This window comes from Pipistrellus hanaki (genome assembly GCF_964339955.1).
Source record: "Pipistrellus hanaki genome assembly, chromosome: 14".
Classification (NCBI taxonomy): Eukaryota; Metazoa; Chordata; class Mammalia; order Chiroptera; family Vespertilionidae; genus Pipistrellus; species Pipistrellus hanaki.
This window is the reverse complement of record NC_140516.1, coordinates 13,434,038-13,455,909: the sequence shown is the minus strand read 5'-3', so window position 1 is coordinate 13,455,909 and position 21,872 is coordinate 13,434,038. Positions and strand designations below refer to the sequence as shown.

Genomic DNA, 21,872 nt, shown 5'->3' with positions numbered 1-21,872 from the left:
TGAACACACAATAATCTGGCCACTCAGTGTATATCCTATATAATAAAAAGCTAATATGCAAATTGTCCCCTTGACCAGGAGTTTGACCAGCAGGCAGGCCGGCCAACCACCCATGTCCCCTCCCCCTGGCCCCAACCCCCAAACCCCAACCCCCACCCATGCATGAATTCATGCACTGGGCCTCTAATTCACATACACACACACACACACACACACACACACACACCCACTGGGCCTCTAATATGTACACACACACACACACACACACACTGAGTGGCCAGATTATTATGCATTCAGAGATCATAATAATCTGACCACTCAGTGTATTTTTAAAAAATGGTTAAATGAAATAGATTCACAATTATGTAGAGTAAAAGTTTTTAATTTTGTTGAAGTCTAATTTATTTTTTGTTTGTTTGTTTATTTTGGATTGTGCTTTTGAGTATTATTTTTAGGAGCTCTTCACCCTAGCTCCTGAAGATTTTTTTCACAATTATTTTGTAACTAGAAGCCCAATACAAAAAATTTGTGCACAGGTAGGGTTGCTAGGCCTGGCCGGTGATCAGGGCTGATCAGGGCCTTCTGGCTGCTGGTAGGGGCCTCCCTTCATTCTGCACCACCCTCTGGTGGTTAGCACACATCATAGTGAGCGATCGAAATCCCAGTCTTCTGGTCGAACTCCTGAGGGGACAATTTGTATATTAGGCTTTTATATATAGATAGATAATTATAGATACAAAGATAGAACAGAAAGATCTCATGAACCTTTTGCCCATTTTCCCACAATGGTTACATCTTACATAATTATGGTACCGAATCAGGACCAGGAAATGGTGTGTACATATACTACCTCTTACCACAACAACCTCTAACCTGTTTCTATCTGTATAATCTGTTATTGTGAGGATGTTATGTAAATGGAATGATACTGTATATGACCTTTGAGATTGGCTTTTTTCACTCAGCATGAAAGCCCTTGAGACCAATCTAAATTATTTTGTGTATCTATAGTTTATTCATTTTTAAAAAATATATTTTATTGATTTTTCACAGAGAGGAAGGAAGGGGGATAGAGAGCTAGAAACATCAGTGAGAGAGACACACTGACCAGCCGCCTCCTGCACAACCCCCACCGGGTATGTGCCCACAACCAAGGTACATGCCCCTTACTGGAATTGAACCTGGGTCCTTCCAGTCCGCAGACTGATGCTCTGTCCACTGAGGCAAACGGGTTTCGGCTATAGTTTATTCATTTTTATTGCTGAGTAGTATTCCATGATGTGGATGTACCATAGTGTTGTTTTTTTTAACTCTTCACATATTGTGGGATATTTTGGTTTTTTACACCTTTTCGCTATAACAGGTAATTCTGCTGTGAACATTTGAGTAGAGGTTTTTGTGTGGACATACATTTTTATTTCTCCGGGATAAAATGTCCAGGAGTACAATTGCTAGGTTGTATGGTAAGTGCATGTTTCTTTCTTTTTTTTAAGAAACTCAAACTATTTCCAGCATGGCTGTACAATCTTACTTTTCCACCAGCAACATGTGAGAGATCCAGTTTCTCTGCATCCTGGCTGCCATTTCAAATTGTCACAGTTTATTTTAGCTGTTCTAATAGGTGAGTAGTGATACTTCAGCATAGTCTTAATTTGCATTTCCCTAGTATGTGGTGTTGAAACATTTTTTTTCATGTGTATATCTGCCATTCATATATCTTTGGTGGCATGCCTCTTCATGTCTTTTGCCCATTTTTTTCATTGGATTTTTGGCTTTTCACTGTTGAATTTTGGGGAGTTTTCAAAAATATATTCTAGATATATGTTGTTTCTCAGGTATGTAGTTTGCAAATATTTTCTCCTAGTCTGTAGCTTGTCTTTGCTTTCTCTTCACAGGATCTTCTATATAGTTAAAGTTTTAATTTTGTTGAAGCCTAATTTATCATTTTTATTTTTTGTTTTGGATTGTACTTTTGAGTATCATGTTTAGGAGTTCTTTACCCGAGGTCCTGGAAGATTTTTTCTGTTATTGTCTAAAAGTTTTGTGGTTCTACACTTTACCTTACATTTAAATTTATTATACAAATGTGTGAGATTTGGTGAAGGTTCTTTTTTGGCCCATGGATATCCATTTGCTCTAGTACTGTTTTTCAACTACCCACCATTGAATTGTTTTTTTGTAAGTTTGTCAAAAATCAGTTGGCCACACTTGTGTGAGGCTATTTCTTGGTAGTCCTTTCTGTTCAGTTAATCAGTGTGTCTGCTCTTCTACCAGTATCATATTGCTTAGGTATATGATTGCTTAGCCACATAATAAGTTTTAAAATTGTGTAGAGTTATTTCCTCTACTATATTCTTGTTCAGAATTGATTTAGCTATTCAGGTTTCTTTACCTTTCCACATAAATTTTAGGGTAATCTTGTCTAGATTGCTAGTATTTTCATAGGAATTGTGCTAAATTATATATCAATTTGAGGAGAATTGATATCTTTATTTTGTTAAGTCGGCTAACTCACGAATGTGAAATATCTCCATTTATTTAGGGCTTCTTTGATTTATTTAATCAGAATGTTCAATATATAGATCTTATACACGTTGTTAGATTTAAGTATTTCTCTCTTTTTAGTGATTATAAATGGTATTTATTATATTTTAAATTTCTTTATCCATGTGTTCATTTCTAGCTACAGAAATACAATTGAATTTTATATGTTGCTCTTGTATCCTACAACCTTACTAATTCACGTATTCATTCTAGAATGTTTTGGGTTTCCTTTTATCTTATTAATTCACTTATTCATTCTAGGATGTTTTGGGTTTCCTTTTTGTAGATTCCCTGGATTTTTCTATGTAGACTGTCATATCACCTGCAAATAGAAATATTTTTATTCCTTCATTTCCAATATGTACACTTTTTTTAATTTCCTTCCTTACCTTATTGTGCTGGCTAGGACTTGAGTACTATGTTTAATAACAATATAAAGAGTAGACATCCTTGCCTTTCCTCATCGTTATGGGAAAGTATTCAGCTTGCATCATTAAATATGATGTTAGCTGAAGGTTTTTATACATGCTCTTTACCAAATTGAGAATTTCCCCTCTATCTCTATTTTTCTGAAATTAAAAAAAAAAATCATGAATGTGTATTCTTGATGCATTTTTTTTGTCAGATGCTTTTCCTGAATGAACTGATATAATCTTGTGTTTTTTCTTTATAGTTGGTTAACATGGTAGAATACATTGTTTGATTTTTTTAATATTGAACCAGCCTTGCAACCCTGGAATAAACTCCACTTACTCATGCTGTATATATACATAAATATATATGTATATATTGCTGGATTTTATTTGCTAATATTTTGTTAAGAATTTTTTATCTGTATTCATGGAGGATATTAGTCGCTCATATTGTAGTTTTCTACAGGTGCTACTTTCTTAGTGCCAGGTAAGAGGTTCAGGTTTTCCAGTCTAGTGGCTGAGAGAGCCATTGGAGGAACCTCATAATTATCCCCTTGATGGGAGGAGTGGAATGATGGGGGGTTGTGCTTGGCTTCCTTACCCCTGAACACCAGGGGGTAGTGGTGTTAGTTCTGGCTCTCCACTCAGCCTGGCCCTTTGGCTGGAGAAAACAGGCTTTTCTTAAGAATCTTTGTCTGCACCCATTGGCATTTTCAGATTTTTGACTTTGCCACAAATATCCACTCTGTGATATTTGTGGCAAAATAAACAAACAGAAACACCCAGATAATTCACCATTGTGTTTTCTAAATTCCTGTTTCAAAGTGCCTCTCTACACTGCCTTTCTGTCCTCACCTTTCAGTCCTCTTATGTTTGTTTTATACATAACGGCCAGGGAGTAACAGGGAAAATAGTTTTACTCCTTTTCCCCACAAGCAGACGTCCACATAATGCTTTTTTATTTTTTAATGTACCTGTCAGAAAGTTTATGAGTGCAAACAGTGGTATCTTTTTATCTGCTGTAGTATTTCCTTCAACCTGTGTCTCTACTTTTTGGAAGCTGTTTCATTCATTCTGTCAGCCATTACTTTTCATTCTAGCACCAAGCTTCACTACCTGTACATTCTTCTGATAATTATTCTTTTTTCGCTTGCTTGTTTGTTTGTTTGTTTGTTTGTTTCCAAGCCAAAAGCTGTACCCAGCTTTATTAGAGATAATTTTCATAAACAATCATGGTATTTCAGGCAGGACATGGGCAGACAATTGTTAACAGTTTACAACAATTTTTTTTTTTAATAAATATATTTTATTGACTTTTGTACAGAGAGGAAGGGAGAGAGATAGAGAGTTAGAAACATCGATGAGAGAAAGTCATAGATCAGCTGCCTCTTGCACACCCCCTACTGGGGATATGCCCGCAACCAAGGTACATGCCCTTGACCGGAATCGAACCCGGGGCCCTTCAGTCCCCAAGCCGACGCTCTATCCATTGAGTCAAACCGGTCCCGGCAGTTTACAACAATTTTCAAACTCCCTTCTTCAATGAACTACCAAAATCAGAAAGTCACTATAAAACCCAATGAAATCTTCCTTTGACGCTCTGAACAGAGAAAGTTTAGAATGAGGGTTGACATTTCACATTAAGCATGTTGTTGAACAACTTTTCACAAGCCAATCCTGACTTTTAGGAAATGAAATGAAAATGGCAGAGAATATCAATCTGTATATCTACAATCTACGAAGGAATCACTGCTCTTTTGAAGGATGCCATCTCATTGGTGACACTAGGAAATCCAGATTGTCCAACATATTGGAAACCAATTTTGGGGGGTCAGTTCTCCCAAAATAGGTCTCTGGGCTTAAGAGAGCCAAAGTCTATGCTTAAAGTGGAGAGGGAGGAAAGGACATAAAAAACAATTTTAGTTTTCCCGCACGACAAGGTGTTTGTGCCAAAGTGGCTAATGTGTGTCAACTCAAGAGGCTCCCTCCTCCCAGGAACCAAGAGGAAGTTTCTCAAAACTAGAAGGGAAGGGTATTCCCCCCCAGCTTTGAAGACATTCTATTACGTAGTACTATGTGTCCTTCCCCAAAAAACAATGAAGTGTTTAAAAAAAAAAAAAAAAAAAAAAAAGTAAAACAAAATTTTGCCTTTTTTTTTTTTTTTTTTTTTTTTTTTTAGTATTTTATTGATTTTTTTACAGAGAGGAGGAGAGAGGGATAGAGAGTTAGAAACATCAATGAAAGAGAAACATTGATCAGCTGCCTCTTGCACACCCGCAACTGGGGATGTGCCCGCAACCAAGGAACATGCCCTTGACTGGAATCGAACCTGGGACCTTTCAGTCCACAGGCCGACGCTCTATCTACTGAGCCAAACCGGTTTCGGCCAAAATTTTGCCTTTTTATAAAACATAAAAAATAGTATTTCAAACTGTGCAGTCACCAGAAATACAGTTATCAAAAATGCACACACTTGGCATCTCCAGTGCCTTCAGCTTTCTGTGCCTGGTCTGTTTTGGCATCTCCATTTTCTGCAGGGTTATTCCTATCCTTGCCAGCATCAGCTTGCTTTCTTTTTTTTTTTTTCTTTCAGTACCTTCTCTCCTTTCTTTGCCAGGGGCCTTTTTAGGCTTTGGAGGAGCAGGTTTAGCTGATAACCTGGAAGATCTTCTCTGTGGTTTGTCCTTCACTTTGGCTGCATCCCCTTCAGCCTTTCTCTTGGGCGCTCTGGCGATGGTGGCAGGGCGTCAGAGCGGGATGTAGGAATGCAGCAGTGCGCGGGCTGAGCTCAGTCTGGGGATTGTTCTCCCTCCTCACACTGCTCCTGACAATTATTCTTCTATCTCTGTCTTGGTCCACAGTTTCACCCCTTCTTTAAGACTTAGCTCAAATGTCATTTCCAAGCACTCTTCTCTAATCTTACCAACTGGAAATAACTCTTTTCTCCACTTCCTTAACTTTCCAGTTTGTTTGTTTTTTAACAAGTTACAAAAGCAAAAGTTTTGTTAGTGTTGTTTTGAGAATTGAGTAGGCTAATGTATATTAAGAAATAGCAGCTATGATTTCTTTTACTTTTTTGGGAATCTCTTTAATATCTCTTTCTAGACTGTAAAATCATTATGAGTAGGATGTTTCAGATTCACTAAGTAAATGTCACATTGTCTAGTGCAATATCACTCATATTAGTGCACAATGAATATTTAATGGGTAAATAAATATAATCTGAGGGCATCTTAAGACTGTCACTAGGGAATGCCTTAGTGTTTGACATCTGCATGTAGCAGACAGTAACTGTTTGAGGCTGAACAGTGCAAACCTATGATTCAGAAAGCCTTCATTAATAGGCAGCTTCACTGATGTAATCTTTAATATAATTGAAGACTGTTTGCTAATAAATTCCTTTGCTGATAATTAGAAAATATGGAATATTTGTGAGACTCATCCCCTACAGAAGTACAAGAGTACTTAGCTCATGTGAGGTGGTATGTGTAGTGAATAACGTGGACTTTGAAATGAGATTGCCGGGGTTGAAAACTTGTCTGTACTAGTTACTAGGACAAGTTCATCTTGGGCAGGTTACTTAACGCATCTATGATATTTCAATTATCTCATCTGTAAAGTGAGGAAGATAATAGTACCTACTTTATATGGTTATTGTAAGATTATTTGAGCATACATGTAAAATACGTAGAATAGTTCCTGGCACTTAAGTGTTAGCTAATCTAATTATTACCTGTTATTATTTTCTGAAAATACATAGTTCAGAATTTAAGGAGTGTGTGAGTTAGGATATATATTCTCTTAAAGGAACAGCACTCTGCAGACATCAAACATCTTATACCTGCTCATCCTGTTCCCTGTATTCCTATACCTGGAGGTATTGATTAGATAGCTGATTATCCTTGTCACCTCATTGTGCTTATCATACAAAAGTTAAACAAGTCCTCCTGGAATGTTTTCATTTAGAAGGGATTAACTACCGGTGGTTCACACCAGGGAAGAGTATGTACTCTTGTCTTTTTCCTTTGAAGGATATGATACAAACTTATTAGTACTGGTTGAATATACTTTCCTATTTAGTGCAGTTATCTCTTCTGACCTGATATATCCTTTATTTTGTCTTTATGAACAAATTAAAATGACAATTTAACATTTCTTAAGTCTGTATTTATTTTTTAAAAATTAGTTGCAAATTTATTCTTATTTTAATGTTCTATTTGTCCCTTGTTGGCAATCCTAAATCAGTCCTCTTAATAGATTTGTTTATGGAACTTTAAAATTTTGTTTTGCTCTAGCCAGTGTGGCTCTGTTGGTTGAGTGCCATCCCATGCACCAAGAGGTCTATGGTTTGATTCCCAGTCAGGGCATATGCCTGGGTTGCCGGCTTGCTTGATCCCCAGTAGGGGCCATACAGGAGACAGCCAATTGATGTTTCTCTTATCAGTATTTTTTCTCTCCCTCTCCCTTCTTCTCTCTCTAAAATCAATATATTTTAAAAACTTGTTTAATTTTAGTTACAGTTGATATTCAGCCTATACTAATAAAAGGGTAATGTGCTAATTAGACCGGGAGACCTTCCTGGAGACTTTCTGGACGTCCTTCTGGACAAAGCCATGGTGGCAGGACTGAGGCAGAGGTGGTTTGGGGTGATGAGGCCAGGAGGGGAGGGCAAGTTGAGGTTGATCAGGCCAGCAGGGGGGGTGGGGGGGCAGAGGACAGTTGGGGGCAATCAACCAGCAGGGGGGGGGGCAGTTGGGGAGGGAAGGCCAGTGGGGGAGTAGTTGGGGGCGAGCAGGCTGGCAGGCAAAGTGGTTAGGGGCGATCAAGTAGGCAGGCAGGTGAGCAGTTAGGAGCCAGCAGTTCTGGATTGTGGATCTGGCCTAAACTGGCAGTCAGACATCCCCTGAGGGGTCCTAGATTGGAGAGGGTGCAGGGCTGAGGGACAACCTTTTCCCCTCTCCCCCTCCACTCCCCCTCCCATGCACGAATTTCATGCACCAGGCCATGAAATTATAATATTATAATAAAACTAGTATTATAATAAAAATATATTTAAAATTTAAAAAATTTTTAATTACAGTTGACATTCAGTATTATATTAACTTCTCCTCCTTCTTCTTAAACAAGTTCCTTTAACATTTCTTGTAATACTGGTTGGGTGGTAATGAACACCTTTAGGTTTTTCCTATCTGGGAAGCTGTTTATCTCTCCTTCAATTCTAAATTATAGCCTTTCTCAGTAGGGTAATTTCGGTTACAGGTCCTTGCTTTTCATCACTTTGAATATTTTGTGCCAATCCCTTCTGGCTTGAATGTTTCTGTTGAGAAATAAGCTGACAGTTTGATGGGGGCTCCCTTGTAGATAACTGTCTTTCTCTTGCTGCTTTTAAGATTTTCTCTGTGTCTTTAATCTTTGCCATTTTAATTATGATGTATCTTGTTGTGGGCTTCTTTGGGTTCATCTTGTTTGTGATTCTACACTTTCTGGACTTGTATGTCTATTTCCTTTGCCACGGTAGAAAAATTTTAGTCATTATTTCATACCCCTACGGTAGGAATGCTGTTAGCTTCTATGTTGTCCCAGAGGTTCCTTAAACTATACTCATTTTAAAAAATTTTCCCTTATTTTTAGAGAGAAAGGAAGGAAGAAAGGTATAAAGCTAGAAATATCAATGAGAGAGAAACATCATTGATTGTCCGCCTCATGCATGCATGCCCCAAACTGAGGATTGAGCCCACAACTTGGGCATATGCCCTGACTGGGAATCAAACCAGTGACCTCTTGGTTTATGGGTCGACACTCAACCACTGGGCTCATTTTTAATTTCTTTTTGCTGTTCTGATTGGGTGTTTTTTGCTACCTTGTCTTCCAAATTGCTAATTTGGTTCTCCACTTCATCTAATCTATTGATTCTTTCTAGTGTATTTTTCATTTCAGATATTGCACTCTTCATTTCTGACTGATTCTTTTTTATGTTTTTTCTATGTCCTTTTTAATCTTTATTATCTCTTTATTTATATTTACAAGGGGTTCATTTATTCTTCCCCTAAGTTACTTGAATATCCTTATCACTATTGTTTTGAATTCTGTATCTGTTACTTTGCTTTCCTTCATTTTATTTAATTCTTTTTCTGGGGATTTATCCTGTTTCTTTTGGGGCATGTTTCTTTGTCTCCTCATTTTGCTGTCTCTCTGTATTTGTTTCTGTATATTAGGTAGATCTGCTATGTCTCACTGTCTTGATGGGGTGGCCTTATGTAGCAGGTAGCCTGTGTGGCTTAGTGATGCAGTCTCCCCAATCACCTGAACTTGGTGTTCCAGGAACATTCCTTTTGTGAGTTATGTGAGTCCTCCTATTGTAGTTTTGTCTTAATTGTTGTTAGACTGTCCATGGGTGGGTTGACCCTTAGGCTGTCTGTCTGTGAGGATTGACCCCAACCAGTGTTCGTGTTGCTGTGTGGGAGCTGACCCCATGAGGTTCTTGTGCCTGCCAAGATCTCCCTTGGATGTTTGGCTTGTGGAGTTAATTGGGTCATGCTCTGATGTGATCTGAAGTCAACCATAGGGTATACTGATTCTGCGGTTTCTTGTGAAGGACTCCAGTGCAGATCAATGTCAGATGCTGCCTGTGACTGGCCCTGGGCTATGTGTTAGTATCTACAAAGTGATCCATTATTGGTTGCTGCCTTTGCTGGGTCTATGTGTACATGGGAAGGGCCAAGCTATGTACCAAATTTCAGCTTCCATACTACTGAACTTGGGTCAGAACAGCAAAGAACCCAAGGCTCCCCAAGATCCACCTCTACCTGCCAGCTGCCTGTTAGGCTCAGCATCTGAATGTGAGATGTATGAGGTGTTCTGAGTGACTCACCAGATAAGGGTGAGTGGTGGTCACCAGACTGATATGGGTTCAAACTCTACATCAGTGCTGAGTTTGAGGCCACTCAACAAAAGTCTCAGGTTATACCATGGCCAGTTACCACCCACCTGTGGACCTTTGGGGTGGGGTGGGGTTCTAGGGAGTTGTCAGGGTGGGGCCAGTAGAGTCCATCAGGTTAAAACAGATTAAGATTTAGCTGTGTGGAAGAAGGGCTTTCCACAGAACCAGTGGCAGTGATTGGAGCATGTGGAGCAAAAATGGCCCCCGCCCAAAAGTCACACAATTCAGTCTCTACCTGCATGTCTCTAACATCTCCTGAGTCAGCTCAGACCTCCTCAAAAGCCTTCCAAGAAAGACTGCAGCAAGCTGAGATTGGACCCAGCCAGCTTATTCCTCCCCAGGGTGTGAGCTTTGGGGCCACTGGGAGTCTGGAGGGTGGGTCTAGTGTATGCCCATGGACTGATGCCTATTGGAATGGAGTGCTCGACCCCAGAAAAGGTGGCATCTGGCATTTGTGGGTAAGGTGGGAGAGGGGCTCAGCACAGGGATAATGGTGCATGTCCCCCTATACCTCTTCCCAAAGCCACCTTACTTAGTTTCTCTCTGTATGACTCCTGTCCGCTCTGAGCCACCATTCATCCGCTGGAAGCCAGGGTGAGTGTCTGTGAATAAATCTGTACACTGGCTCTTTAAAAGGGTGCCTGGATTTTTAGCAGTCTCCCATCTCACTCTGGCAGATAGTATGCCCCCTGGTTTTCACAACCAGATGTTATATAGGCTTCTTTTCCTGGTGCTGGTATTCCAGGCTGGGGCATCCAATGTGGGGTTGAGACCCCTTGCTTCTCATGAGGTATTCCAGCTGAGATATCCCTCCTGATTCTCAACCACTGCACATAGGTGTAGGATCAGCCCTTTTTGTGTCTCTGCCCTTCCTACCAGTCTCACTATGGCTTCTTCTATATTCACTTAGTGGCTAGATTATTATGATCTCTGAATGCATAATAATCTGGCCACTCAATGTATATCCTATATATAATAATAAAAAGCTAGTATGAAAATTGTCCCATCAAGAGTTCAACCAGCAGGCAGGTTGGACAACTGCCCATGTCCCCTCCCCATGGCCAGGCTGTCCGGAACCCACCCATGCACAAATTTATGCACCAGGCCTCTAATGTGTGTGTGTGTGTGTGTGTGTGTGTGTGTGTGTGTATGTGTATGTGTGTACATAATAATCTGGCCACTCGGTGTATATACTTAGTTGTAAGACTTCAGTTCAGCTATTCTTCAGTTGGTTATTCATGTTCATTGTTCTGTAACTTAGTTATAATTCAATTTCATCCAGGGAGGAGGTGAATGAAACTTTTACCTTTGCTGCCATTTTGCAACTCCTGTTCTTTTTTTTAACCTCACTTTTTAATTACAGTTTACATTTAACATTATTTTGTATTAGTTTCAAGTATACAGTATAGTAGTTAGACAATCATGTGCTTTGCAAAGTGGCTCCATATTTCAAGTACCCACTATATTTCCTATGCTGTACTTTACATCCCCATGACTATATTTGCGACTATAACTTATACTTAATCCTTTCACCTTTTCCACCCAGCCTCCTAACCCTATCTACCCCTTTCTGGCAACCATCAATCTATTCTCTGAATCTATGAGTCTGTTTCTATTTTGTTTGTTCATTTATTTTGTTCTTCAGATTCTACATATAAGTGAAGTCATATGGTATTTGTCTCCCTCTGACTTTTTCACTTAACACATTACCCTCTAGGTCCATTCATGCTGTCACAGATGGTAAGATTCAGTTCTTTTTTATAGCCTCCTGTTTTGTTTAATGATTCTGTTTGGAAGGGGATTGGGAAACAGTTATTAAATTATCTTGGTTGCTACTTCCTTTTTGCACATTCATTTAATAATGGTTGTTGAAAACTTATGTGCTAATCCTATAGGCCTCAGTGATCTTCTTAGTAATCCCTACTATCTTTTCTAAAAATAAAACAAAATAACCTAACAAAAACCCACTAAACTCTCATGCTGCCTTATGTGCTAAATATGTTATTTTTTCTTTTTCTTTTTTAAAATATATTTTTATTGATTTCAGAGAGGAAGAGAGAGGTAGAATCATTAGTGATGAAGGAGAATCATTGATCAGCTGCCTCTTGCACGCCCCCTCCTGGGGATTGAGCCCACAACCTGGGCATATGCCCCTGACCGGAATCAAACCTGGGACCCTTAAGTCCATAGGCTGACACTCTATCCACTGAGCCAAACCAGTTAGGGAGATACTTTTCTATTCTTATTTTCCTCCCAGGCCCCAACCCCTGCTTTATTTGTCTACTTTCTTAATTCTTGTTATTGTTGAACCTACTTAATAGATGCAGTGGCCAGATAATAGCCTTTGTTTTGTTTACATTATTAATGGGACATTTTATAAAACCTTTTTCCACTGACTACAGTGTGCTTGGTTGAGAAAAAATAGTTGTATAACTTATTGAAATAGAACATGTCACTCGTTCTAAAGGTAATCCAAGAATATATATATATATATATATATTTAATTAGAACAGAGGATAAAAAACATAGTATGCTTAATCAATTTCTCAGGAAATTCAAGGAAACATAATCAGGTTACTTTGCCTTACTTAGAATGGAACCAGAATGTAGTCTTTATGAGAGAGCTTGAAACCTTTACTTGGGTACCTCACTGACTTTGAAAGATGGCAACCTGAAGGGCATATACTGGTATATTCAATCAGGGTTCACTTGCAAGAAACAAGCTACTCAAGGAGTGCTACTTTGCCATAGTCTGCAAAGGTATTATTAGGGTGTTAGAAGGCCAGCATAAAACTATTAGTCTAAGAACATATCATCTCGATGGCAAAAAATAACCCAATTAAAAAATGGGCAAAGGACTTGAATAGACATTTCCCTAAAGAAGCTATACAAATGTCCAGTAAACACATGAAAAGATGATTAATATCACTATCATTATGGAAATCAAGTCAAAACCATGAGATACCACTTCACACCAATTACTATTTCTATTATTAAAACAAAACAATAAAGAAAAATAACAAGGCGAGGATTTTGGCAAAGATATAGAAAAATTAGACCACTTGTGCACTGCTGATGGGACTCTAAAATTGTACAGCTGCTTTGAAAAATGGTATAGTGATTCCTGAAAAAATTAAACAGATTTCCTAAATGACCCAGCAATATCATTTATGGTAATATATCCAAACGAAGTGAAAGCAGGATTTGAAGTAACCCAAATGCCCATTGATGCATGAATGGGTAAACAAAATGTGACATATACATAAATGAACTATTATTCAGCCTTAAAAAGGGGAGAAATTCTGACACATGCTGCAGTGTGGATGAATCTTGAAGATACTATGCTAAGGAAAGTAAGCCAGACACAAAAGGACAAGTATTATATGATTCTGGTTATTTGAGGTATCTAGAATAGTCAAATTCATAAAGACAAAGAGTAGAGTAATGGTTGCCAGGGGCTGGAGAGGGGACAATGGGAAATTATTGTTTAATGAATATAGAATTTCCGTTCGAGCTGATGAAAAGTTCCTAGTAATGGATGGTGGGTAGTTATAGTTGCAAACAATGTGAATGTACTTAATGCCACTGAACTGTACACTTAAAAATAGTTAGAATAGTAAGCTTTCTTATATACAGTTTAGTACACATACACACAAAGAACATGTCATCATATAAGGAAGCCAGTATTGCTCGATAACTGTTTCCTGACATTTAAAAAATTAGTGACTGCCCTAACCGGTTTGGCTCAGTGATAGAGCATCAGCCTGTGGACTGAAAGGCCCCAGATTCAATTCTGGTCAAGGGCATATACCTTGGTTTCGGGCACATCCCCAGTAGATAGTGTGCAGGAGGCAGCTGACCGATGTTTCTCTCTCATTGATGTTTCTACCTCTCTCTCCCTCTCCCTTCCTCTCTGTAAAAAAATCAATAAAGTATATTTTTAAAAAGTAGTGACTTAAAATCGAAAATTACACGTGTGTGCGTAAGCATGCACACACACACCACCACCACCACCACCACCACCGCACACAAACAGCACTTTCACATTCTTTCTTGTGGATAACCTAAACTTGTGTAAAATGGCCACAACTTGACCTCACTTTCTACATCTCATGTCAGCAAATTTAATTGGCTGAATTCAATTCACATTTAGAATGCTCCTTGCAATTCACATTTAGAATGCTCCTTGCTAAAAAGATCCTGGGGAATCATTTTTAGCTTTCAACCTCTGCAGTAGCAGAAAACAACTAAAGAGAGATTGGAAAGAATGAATGCTACTTGCCAATGCATATTAGTCACACACTCTGAGTCAGTAGTGATTCATAGCAGTCACAGGTAATGCTTTTTAAGCCAAGCTGTTATTTCCAGAAGTGGCCGGACTGTCCTGGCCAGTGCTCAGTCACAGAGGTAGGGTGGAGCAAATAAATAACTTCCACAGGCAGGGGAGGAAAAGGGTTTTGTTGATAGTCATTATCTCCTTTTGCAATTCTGGACTGATTGTGCTTAGTTTATTAAACCTGACATATAGTACTTAATACTTTTAATATGGTAGACCACAATTTGAGTTATTTATATTATTGTGAAGAGATTTGGGTCACTCTAATGGGATGCACTAAAGGCTCATTAATGAGTAGTTATACTAATTTTAAGGAATACCAGATTTAAAGTTCTTATATTTATGGTAAACTCTTTTCATTTTATTAAGTATGGAGGTAAGAACAACATATATATATATATGAAATATACTGAGTTCTTTTACTCTCAGGCTGCCAAAATCTTTCATTAGTATTAACTAAATTTGGAAAGAAAAGAAATAAATTCATTAGTAAATAAAAGGTTGATGTGCTAAAAATTGAATTTTTTAAATCATTTTAAAAAATTTCTAATCATGGTCCACCCAAAAGATAAGCTATCTTCTGTTTGATTTTGTACAGAACAATTAGTTGCTTTTCTTTATCTGTTATCTATGACTTGGAACTAAGTTTGATTAATGATTCTGCCTGAATGCACATTTCTCTTAGTGCTTTGTTAATACAGTACTGACCTTTTATAATTAAATAATTTCTTAATTGCTTGTATTTCAGAATAAACTTTAAAAACTTTTATCTTAAATTGAAATGATTCCTTTATACATACCAATTAACATTTTGGACAAGTAGCAAGCTTTGCATGCATTACTTTAAAATGTGGGTCAAGTTTTAATGACGTACTTGGGAATTTAGTTGCCTAAATAACACCTCGATTCTTTGATAGTTTTCCACTTGCAGAAAACTAATCTAAGGTACCACAGTACTATTTGTAATAGTAATAAAATTGTGAATAAATGCTAACAATGAGAGATAGACAAATTTTTATTATTGTATAGCCATACAATGGAATGCCCTTTTCAGAGGATAATTTAATACCATTAGACAGGACTCAGACAGTAATGTTAAACTAAATGACACAGATTATTCATGATATGATTTCTAATTCTAAAACATTCTATAAGAATGTTTATATAACAAATTACAAGCAATAGTTCTTTGGGGGGTGATTTTAAAAATATGTTAAATGTTCTTCAATGAATATGTATTGATTCAATGTATTTTTTCTTTTAATGGGTGGAAATACACTAAAAGATTTAAACAATGCAGGAATTTGCAAACTAAAACTATAAAAGTCCTTTAGTCCCCTATGCAGACAAATGAAATTCAATTTATCAGCTTTCTCTTTGATAGATTTTGCTTTTGGTATCATGTAAGAAATCTTTACCTAACCTAAGGTCAGAAAGATTTTCCCCTATGTTTTCTTCTAGAAGCTTTCTATTTTTAGGTTTTACATTAGGTCTGTGATCTATTTTGAGTTAGTTTTTATATGTGGTGAGAGGTATATATTGATGCTTTTAACATATGGATATCCATTTGTTCCAGTACCATTTGATGAAAAGAATATCCTTTCTTCACTGAATTGTCTTTGCACATTTGTAAAAAATGAGATATCCATGTAGGTCCATTTCTAGATTCTCTGTGTTCTATTGATTCGTTCATCTTTATGCCAATACTACTTTATCTTGATTAGGGTAGTGTGATAGAATTCTAAAGTAACCTCTAATGACCTTTGTATAATGGGAGGAGCCTATAAATGTGATGAGCTGTCACTCCTGTGATTAGATTATATTATCTAGCATAGTTGACTAAGAAAGGGAGGTTGTCCTCACTGGGCCTGACCTAATAAAGCAACCCTAAGAAAGGACTGGGCTTTTCCTGGAGAGATTCCAAGCACAAGGGAAATTCAACACACATATGTCACAAAAAAGATAGTTTTGGTCAACAATAGATCATAATACAACTGTGGTGCTATCTATACTAAACTAATAATAGCTTAGGTGGCACCAGACCCGCACGTTGTGACAAGATGGCTGCCTAAAAATGGCTGTGTGCACAGTGGAGGCAGGGCCTAGTAGCCACTCCCCGTGGTGAGGCCTGGGGGTCTCGAGGTTCTGTGCAGCACGGAGGAGGCTGGTCTCGACTAAGGCGGGTCCGGGCAGAGGAGGTGGGTCGCAGAAGGGGAGGACAGTTGGGGATAATCAGGCCCACAGGGGAGGGCAGTTGGGGGCAATCAGGCCCTGGAAGGGGAGGGCAGTTAGGGGCAATTAAGTTGGCAGGAAAGGGCAGTTGGGGCAATCAGGCTGACAGGGGAGGGCAGTTGTGGGTCATCAGGCCAGCAGGGGAGGGCAGTTGCAGGCAAGTGGTTAGGAGCCAGCAGTCCTGGATTGTGAAAGGGATGTCTAACTGCTGGTTGGGATTGGGCCTTAACCGGCAGTCGGGCATTCCCCAAGGAGTCCCAGATTGGAGAGGGTGCAGGCCTTGCTGCGGGACACCCCCCATAGGTTTATAATGGAGCTGAAAAATTTCTATTGCCTAGTGACATTATAGCTGTCAAAATGCTATAGCACAACATATTAATCACATGTTTGTTGTGATGCTGATGTAAGCAAACCCACTTTGCTGCCAGTAATATAAAAGAATAGCACATGCGTCTAGGCCAGTTAGAGTGCAGGCCTGCACTGAAGGGTTGGGTTCCTTCCAGGTCAAAGGCATGTACATGGGTTGCAGGTTCAATATCTGGCCCCAGTCAGGAACACGTGGGAGGCAACCAGTTGATGTGTATCTCTCACATTGATGTCTCTCTCTCCCTTCCCTCCCTTTCCCAATAATGAAAAAAAATATACTTCAGTGAGGATTAACAACAAAAAAAAGTATACCTAATACTTGATAATAAACAGCTGTATTACTGGTTTATGTATTGACTAGGCTTTCTATTGTTATTTTAGAGTGTATTCTTTATATTTAAAAAAAAAGTTTGCTGCAAAACTGCATGCCATGCTACACTAGCAGCAGCCTCATATATCTCATGTTTACATCTGATTGCATCATTTTATTTTATGTTTTATTTAATCTTGTTTTTTTGTTTTTAACCTCACCCAAGGATATGTTTTTGCCTTGATTCGAGAGAGAGAGAGAGAGAGAGAGAGAGAGAGAACCATCAATGTGAAAGAGAAACATTGATTAGTTGCCTCCAGCACGCTCCCAACCAGGGATCGAACCTGCAACCTAGGTTTGTGCTTTGACTGGGAATTGAACCCACAACCATCTGTTGTATGGGACAGTGCTCCAACCAACTGAGCCAGCCATTCAGGGCTAATCTCATTTTGTTTTATAAATGTAATGTGGCCTAAATATACAGTGTTTATAAAGTCTACAGTATAGTATGGTAATGTCCTAGGCCTTCATATTCACTCACTCAGTGATTCACCCAGAGCAACTTCCAGTCCTTTGACCTCCATTTATATTAAGTACCCTATATAGATGTCCCTTTTTTTTTTATCTTTTATACCATATTTTTATGATACCTTTTCTATGTTTAGATACACAAACACTTACCATTGTATGCAGTTGCCTAAAGTATTCAGTACAGGATTGTAGCCGTGGAGCTGTAGGGTTTACCATATAATATAGATGTGTAGTAGACTGTACCAACTGGGTTTGTGTAAGTGCACTCTGGTGTTTACACAACAATGAATTGCTTAATGATGTATTTCTTAGAATTTATCCCATCATTAAATGGCACATGACTGTAAATTTATCAATATCTACAAAAGAGCCTTTTGGGATTTTGATTGGATTTGCAGTGAATCTATAGGCTAGATTTGGGAAGAATTAACATCTTAACAATATTGACTCTTTTGACCCACCCATCTCTCATGATATAGATCTTTAATTTCTCTTAGTTGTGTTTTATAGTTTTAGTATATAGGTCTTTCCCACGTTTGGTCAGATTTATCCTTGGGTATTTCATATTTTTGAGAGAGAGATGGGTATTTAATATTTTTGATACTATTATAAATGGTATTCTATATAATAAAAGGCTAATATGCAAATGACCAAATGGCAGAATAAACGGTCACTATAATGCGCACTGACCACCAGGGGGTAGACACTTAATGCAGGAGCTGCCCCCTGGTAGTCAGTGTTGCTCCCTCAGGGGGAGCGCTGCTCAGCCAGAAGCTGGTATCAAGACTGGCAAGCACTGCAGCAGCGCTAAGGATGTCTGACTGATGACTTAGGTCCATTCCCCCTGGGAGTCGGACATCCCCTGAGGGCTCCTGAACTGCAAGAGGGCGCAGGCCAGGCTGAGGGACCCCCCCCATCAAGTGCTTGAATTTCTTGTACAGGGCCTCTAGTTGTTTTATAAATTTCAATTTTTGATTGTTTATTTCTAGTATACTATAGAAATACAGTTGATTTTTGTATGTTGATCTTATATCAAACAATCTTACTAACCTGACTTATTCAAGTAACTTTTTTTTAGATTTCATTGACTATTCTACATAATAAAAGAGTAATATGCAAATTAACTACCACTCTGCTACACCCACAAGCCACGCCCACAATCCAATCAGAGCGAGTATGCAAATAAACCCAACCAAGATAGCTACAGCCACAGAGATTAGGAGGGAGGCTTGGGTTTCCCAGGCAACGGAGGAAGCCAAGATTCCCGCCTGCACTTGCTGGCCTAGGTCTGTTAAACCTTCTACAATGAAATAATTCGACCTTTTTGTGTCTAAAAAAATATTTATATTACCTCTGTTTTTGAATGATATTCACTGGGCATAAGAAACCATTGACTGTTTTTTCTTTTAGTAATTTAAAGACATTGTTTCCTTTGAAAAATCTGCTATCATTTTTGCCCTTGTTCTTATGTGCATAATGTGTCTATTTTTTCTTTTTTTCCTTTAAGATTTTCTCATTGTCACGGGTTTGGGGCAATTTGATTTTGATATGCCTTGATTAGTTTATTTTGTATTTATGTTTGGAGTTTATTAAACCTTTTAGATATGTATTCACTAAATTTGGCAAATGTTTGGCCATTGTTGCTTCAAATATTTTTCTGTCCTCTCCTTATCCTTTGGGGACTATAGTAATACCTCTTTAGGCTGTTTGAAGTTGTCCCACCTCTCACTGATGTTCTTTTCATTTTTTTTTAACCATTTTTAAGTTCAGTGACATTAAGTACATTCACATTGTTGTGCAACTATCACAACCGTCCTGTTCTAGAACTTTTTCATCATCCCAAATGGAAATTCTGTACCCATCCTCTCTAATAATAAAGAGAAACATGCAAATTGACCATACCTTCACTATACCCACAAGCCATGCCCACCAGCCAATCAGGGTGAGTATGCAATTTAACCCAACCAAGATAGCGGTTAATTTGCATATCCAGGCCAGAGCGAAGACTGAAGACATCATAGAAAGAAGCCAAGCACTGCAGAAGGGAGAGAAGCTGCGGAGAAGCAAGCAAGTGGGGTGGCAGAGAAGGAAGGAAAGCATGCAGGGTGGGAAGAAGGGAGAGAAGCCAGTAGGGCTATGGAGAAGGAAGGGAAGCAGGCAGGGCAACAGAGACTGCAGCAGGAAGCCCCATTGGAGCAATCTTCCTGCAAGGGCCTCTAGTTATATAATAACTCCTTATTGTTTCCTATGTTCAGTCCCTGGAAACCACCATTCTACTTCTTGTATCTATGAATTTGACTACTCTAGGTATCTCATGTAAGTGGAATCATACAATATCTGTCTTTTAGTCTGGCTTGTTTAAATTAGCTCACTGTCTTCAAAGTTCCTTTTAAAGGCAGAATAATATTATCTTCATTTTTCAAAAGTCTTTTTGCACTGGTCGATGTAGCTCACGTGGGCATCATCCTGTGCTCCAGGAGGTTGCTGGTTTGATTCCCAGTTAAGGGCACATGCCCAGATTTCAGTCTCTTACACCAATGTTCTATCTCCTTCTCCCTCTCTAAAAATCAAACTATTTTTTTAGTCTCTTGTGTTTATTTTGAACTATTATTATGTTTTCAGGTTTATTTATTTTTTCTTATGCAATCTCTAATCAGGTATTAATCCTATTACATGTGTTTTTCATTATATATATAGTCATTTAATCTGCAGAATTTTGAGTTGGATCATTTTATGTGTCCATGTCATTATTTAACCTTTTGAATATATATAATACACTTTTTACTTGTATACATGCATATAAGTGCAACCAATGGACACAAAACTTTGGGGAGGGAGGGGATGTGTGGGAGGGAGGGAGGGGGTCAAAAAAAAATCAATAAAATATATTAAAAAAATATATATATATAATACACTTTTTTTCATAATGATTAATTTCCTTGTCTGCTAATTCTGTTATCTGGATCAACTGATTGATTTTCTATTCATTATAGATAAATTTTTCTACTTTATTACATGCCTGATCATCTTTGCTTGGATGCCAGACGTTATGAATTTCAGTATACTTTTATTGATTTCAGAGAGGTAGGGAGAGGGATAGAGAGAGATAGAAATATCGATGATGAGAGAGAATTATTGATTGGCTGCCTCCTGCATGCTCCCTACTGGGCATCGAGCCTGCAACCGGGGCATGTGCCCTGACCAAGAATCAAACTATGACCTCTTGATTCATAAGTCAATGCTCAACCACTGAGCCACATCTGCCAGGCCTGAATATTTTTCTATTTCTACTAATATTTCTAAGCTTTGCTGTGGTTTAATTAAAAAGAGTTTAAGTAGTTTAATTACTTAAAAACAATTTGATCCTTTTGGGTCTTGATTTTAAGATTTGTTCAACTGGACCAGAGATGTGGGGAGTCCAGGGCATGGTTTCTTAATATCGACACTAACATTTTGGGCCAGATAATTCTTTGTTGTGAAGGGCTGTTCTGTGCATTGCAGAAGGCTTAACAGCATCCCTAGCTATCCTCTTTTAGGTGAGCCCCTGTTGTGACAACCAGATATCTCCAGAAATTACCGTATGTTTTTACAAATTGTGCCCCCCTCCATTAAAAATTACTGCTTTGGGATTAATTTTTGCCTCAGTACTCTGATAAGATCTTCCTGTATAATCCACCCAGTGTTCCATGAATCATAAGATACTGTTTTTCAGTCTGGCTGTTTGTAATAGGCACTGTTATTGGCCTTGAGTAAGTACTGGGCACTGTTCCCTCTAATCTTTTGGGTGGTTGTTTTGTTTTTTTCAGTCTTGTTTTATTTCGTCACACACATGCACTGATCAGCATTCAACCTCACATTCAAGGAAGACTCTGCAGATCTCTGGATTCCCATCTTAATCTGTTTGGGCTGCTATAACAAAAAAAACAAAAAACAAACAAACAAACAAACAAACAAAAAAATGGGTTGCTTAAACAACACACATTTATTTCCCATAGTTTTGGAGGCTGAATCCAAGATCAAAGTGCCAGCAGATTGTGTCTAGTGAAGTCCCACTTCCTGGCTAATAAATGGTCCTCTTCTGTCTTTACAGAGCAGAAAGGATGAGAGAACTTTCTGGGGTATCTCTTACCAGTATAAAGGCATTAATTCCGTTCATGAGGATTCTGCCCTCATGACTGTACCTCAGTGGGTAGGATGAAA

At 38.4% G+C, this 21,872-nt stretch overlaps 2 protein-coding genes across 4 annotated transcripts in view; one reads left to right on the top strand and one right to left on the bottom strand.

The window, feature by feature from the left end:
* The window catches only part of SAMD8 (sterile alpha motif domain containing 8), a 64,541-nt gene that overhangs the window by 7,969 nt on the left and 34,700 nt on the right, over positions 1–21,872 (top strand). The window contains exon 2 of one of the 3 annotated variants that reach the window (XM_084904884.1): positions 1,494–1,621. The exons of 1 other annotated variant lie outside the window; for it this stretch is intronic. Coding sequence is in view for 1 of the 2 variants with exons in the window: in XM_084904883.1 (XP_084761009.1) it covers positions 1,461–1,463 (3 nt within the window). In the remaining variant the exon portion in view is untranslated. Of the gene's footprint in view, positions 1–1,382; positions 1,464–1,493; positions 1,622–21,872 lie in introns of those variants that run through there. One more of the 3 variants, XM_084904883.1, reaches the window with a different exon arrangement.
* LOC311632644 (non-histone chromosomal protein HMG-17-like) lies at positions 5,415–6,806 on the bottom strand (the record flags this gene model as incomplete). The annotated part of the gene is given in 4 exon segments (XM_084904372.1): positions 5,415–5,544; positions 5,546–5,571; positions 5,573–5,684; positions 6,799–6,806. Coding segments are annotated over 4 exon segments (276 nt in total).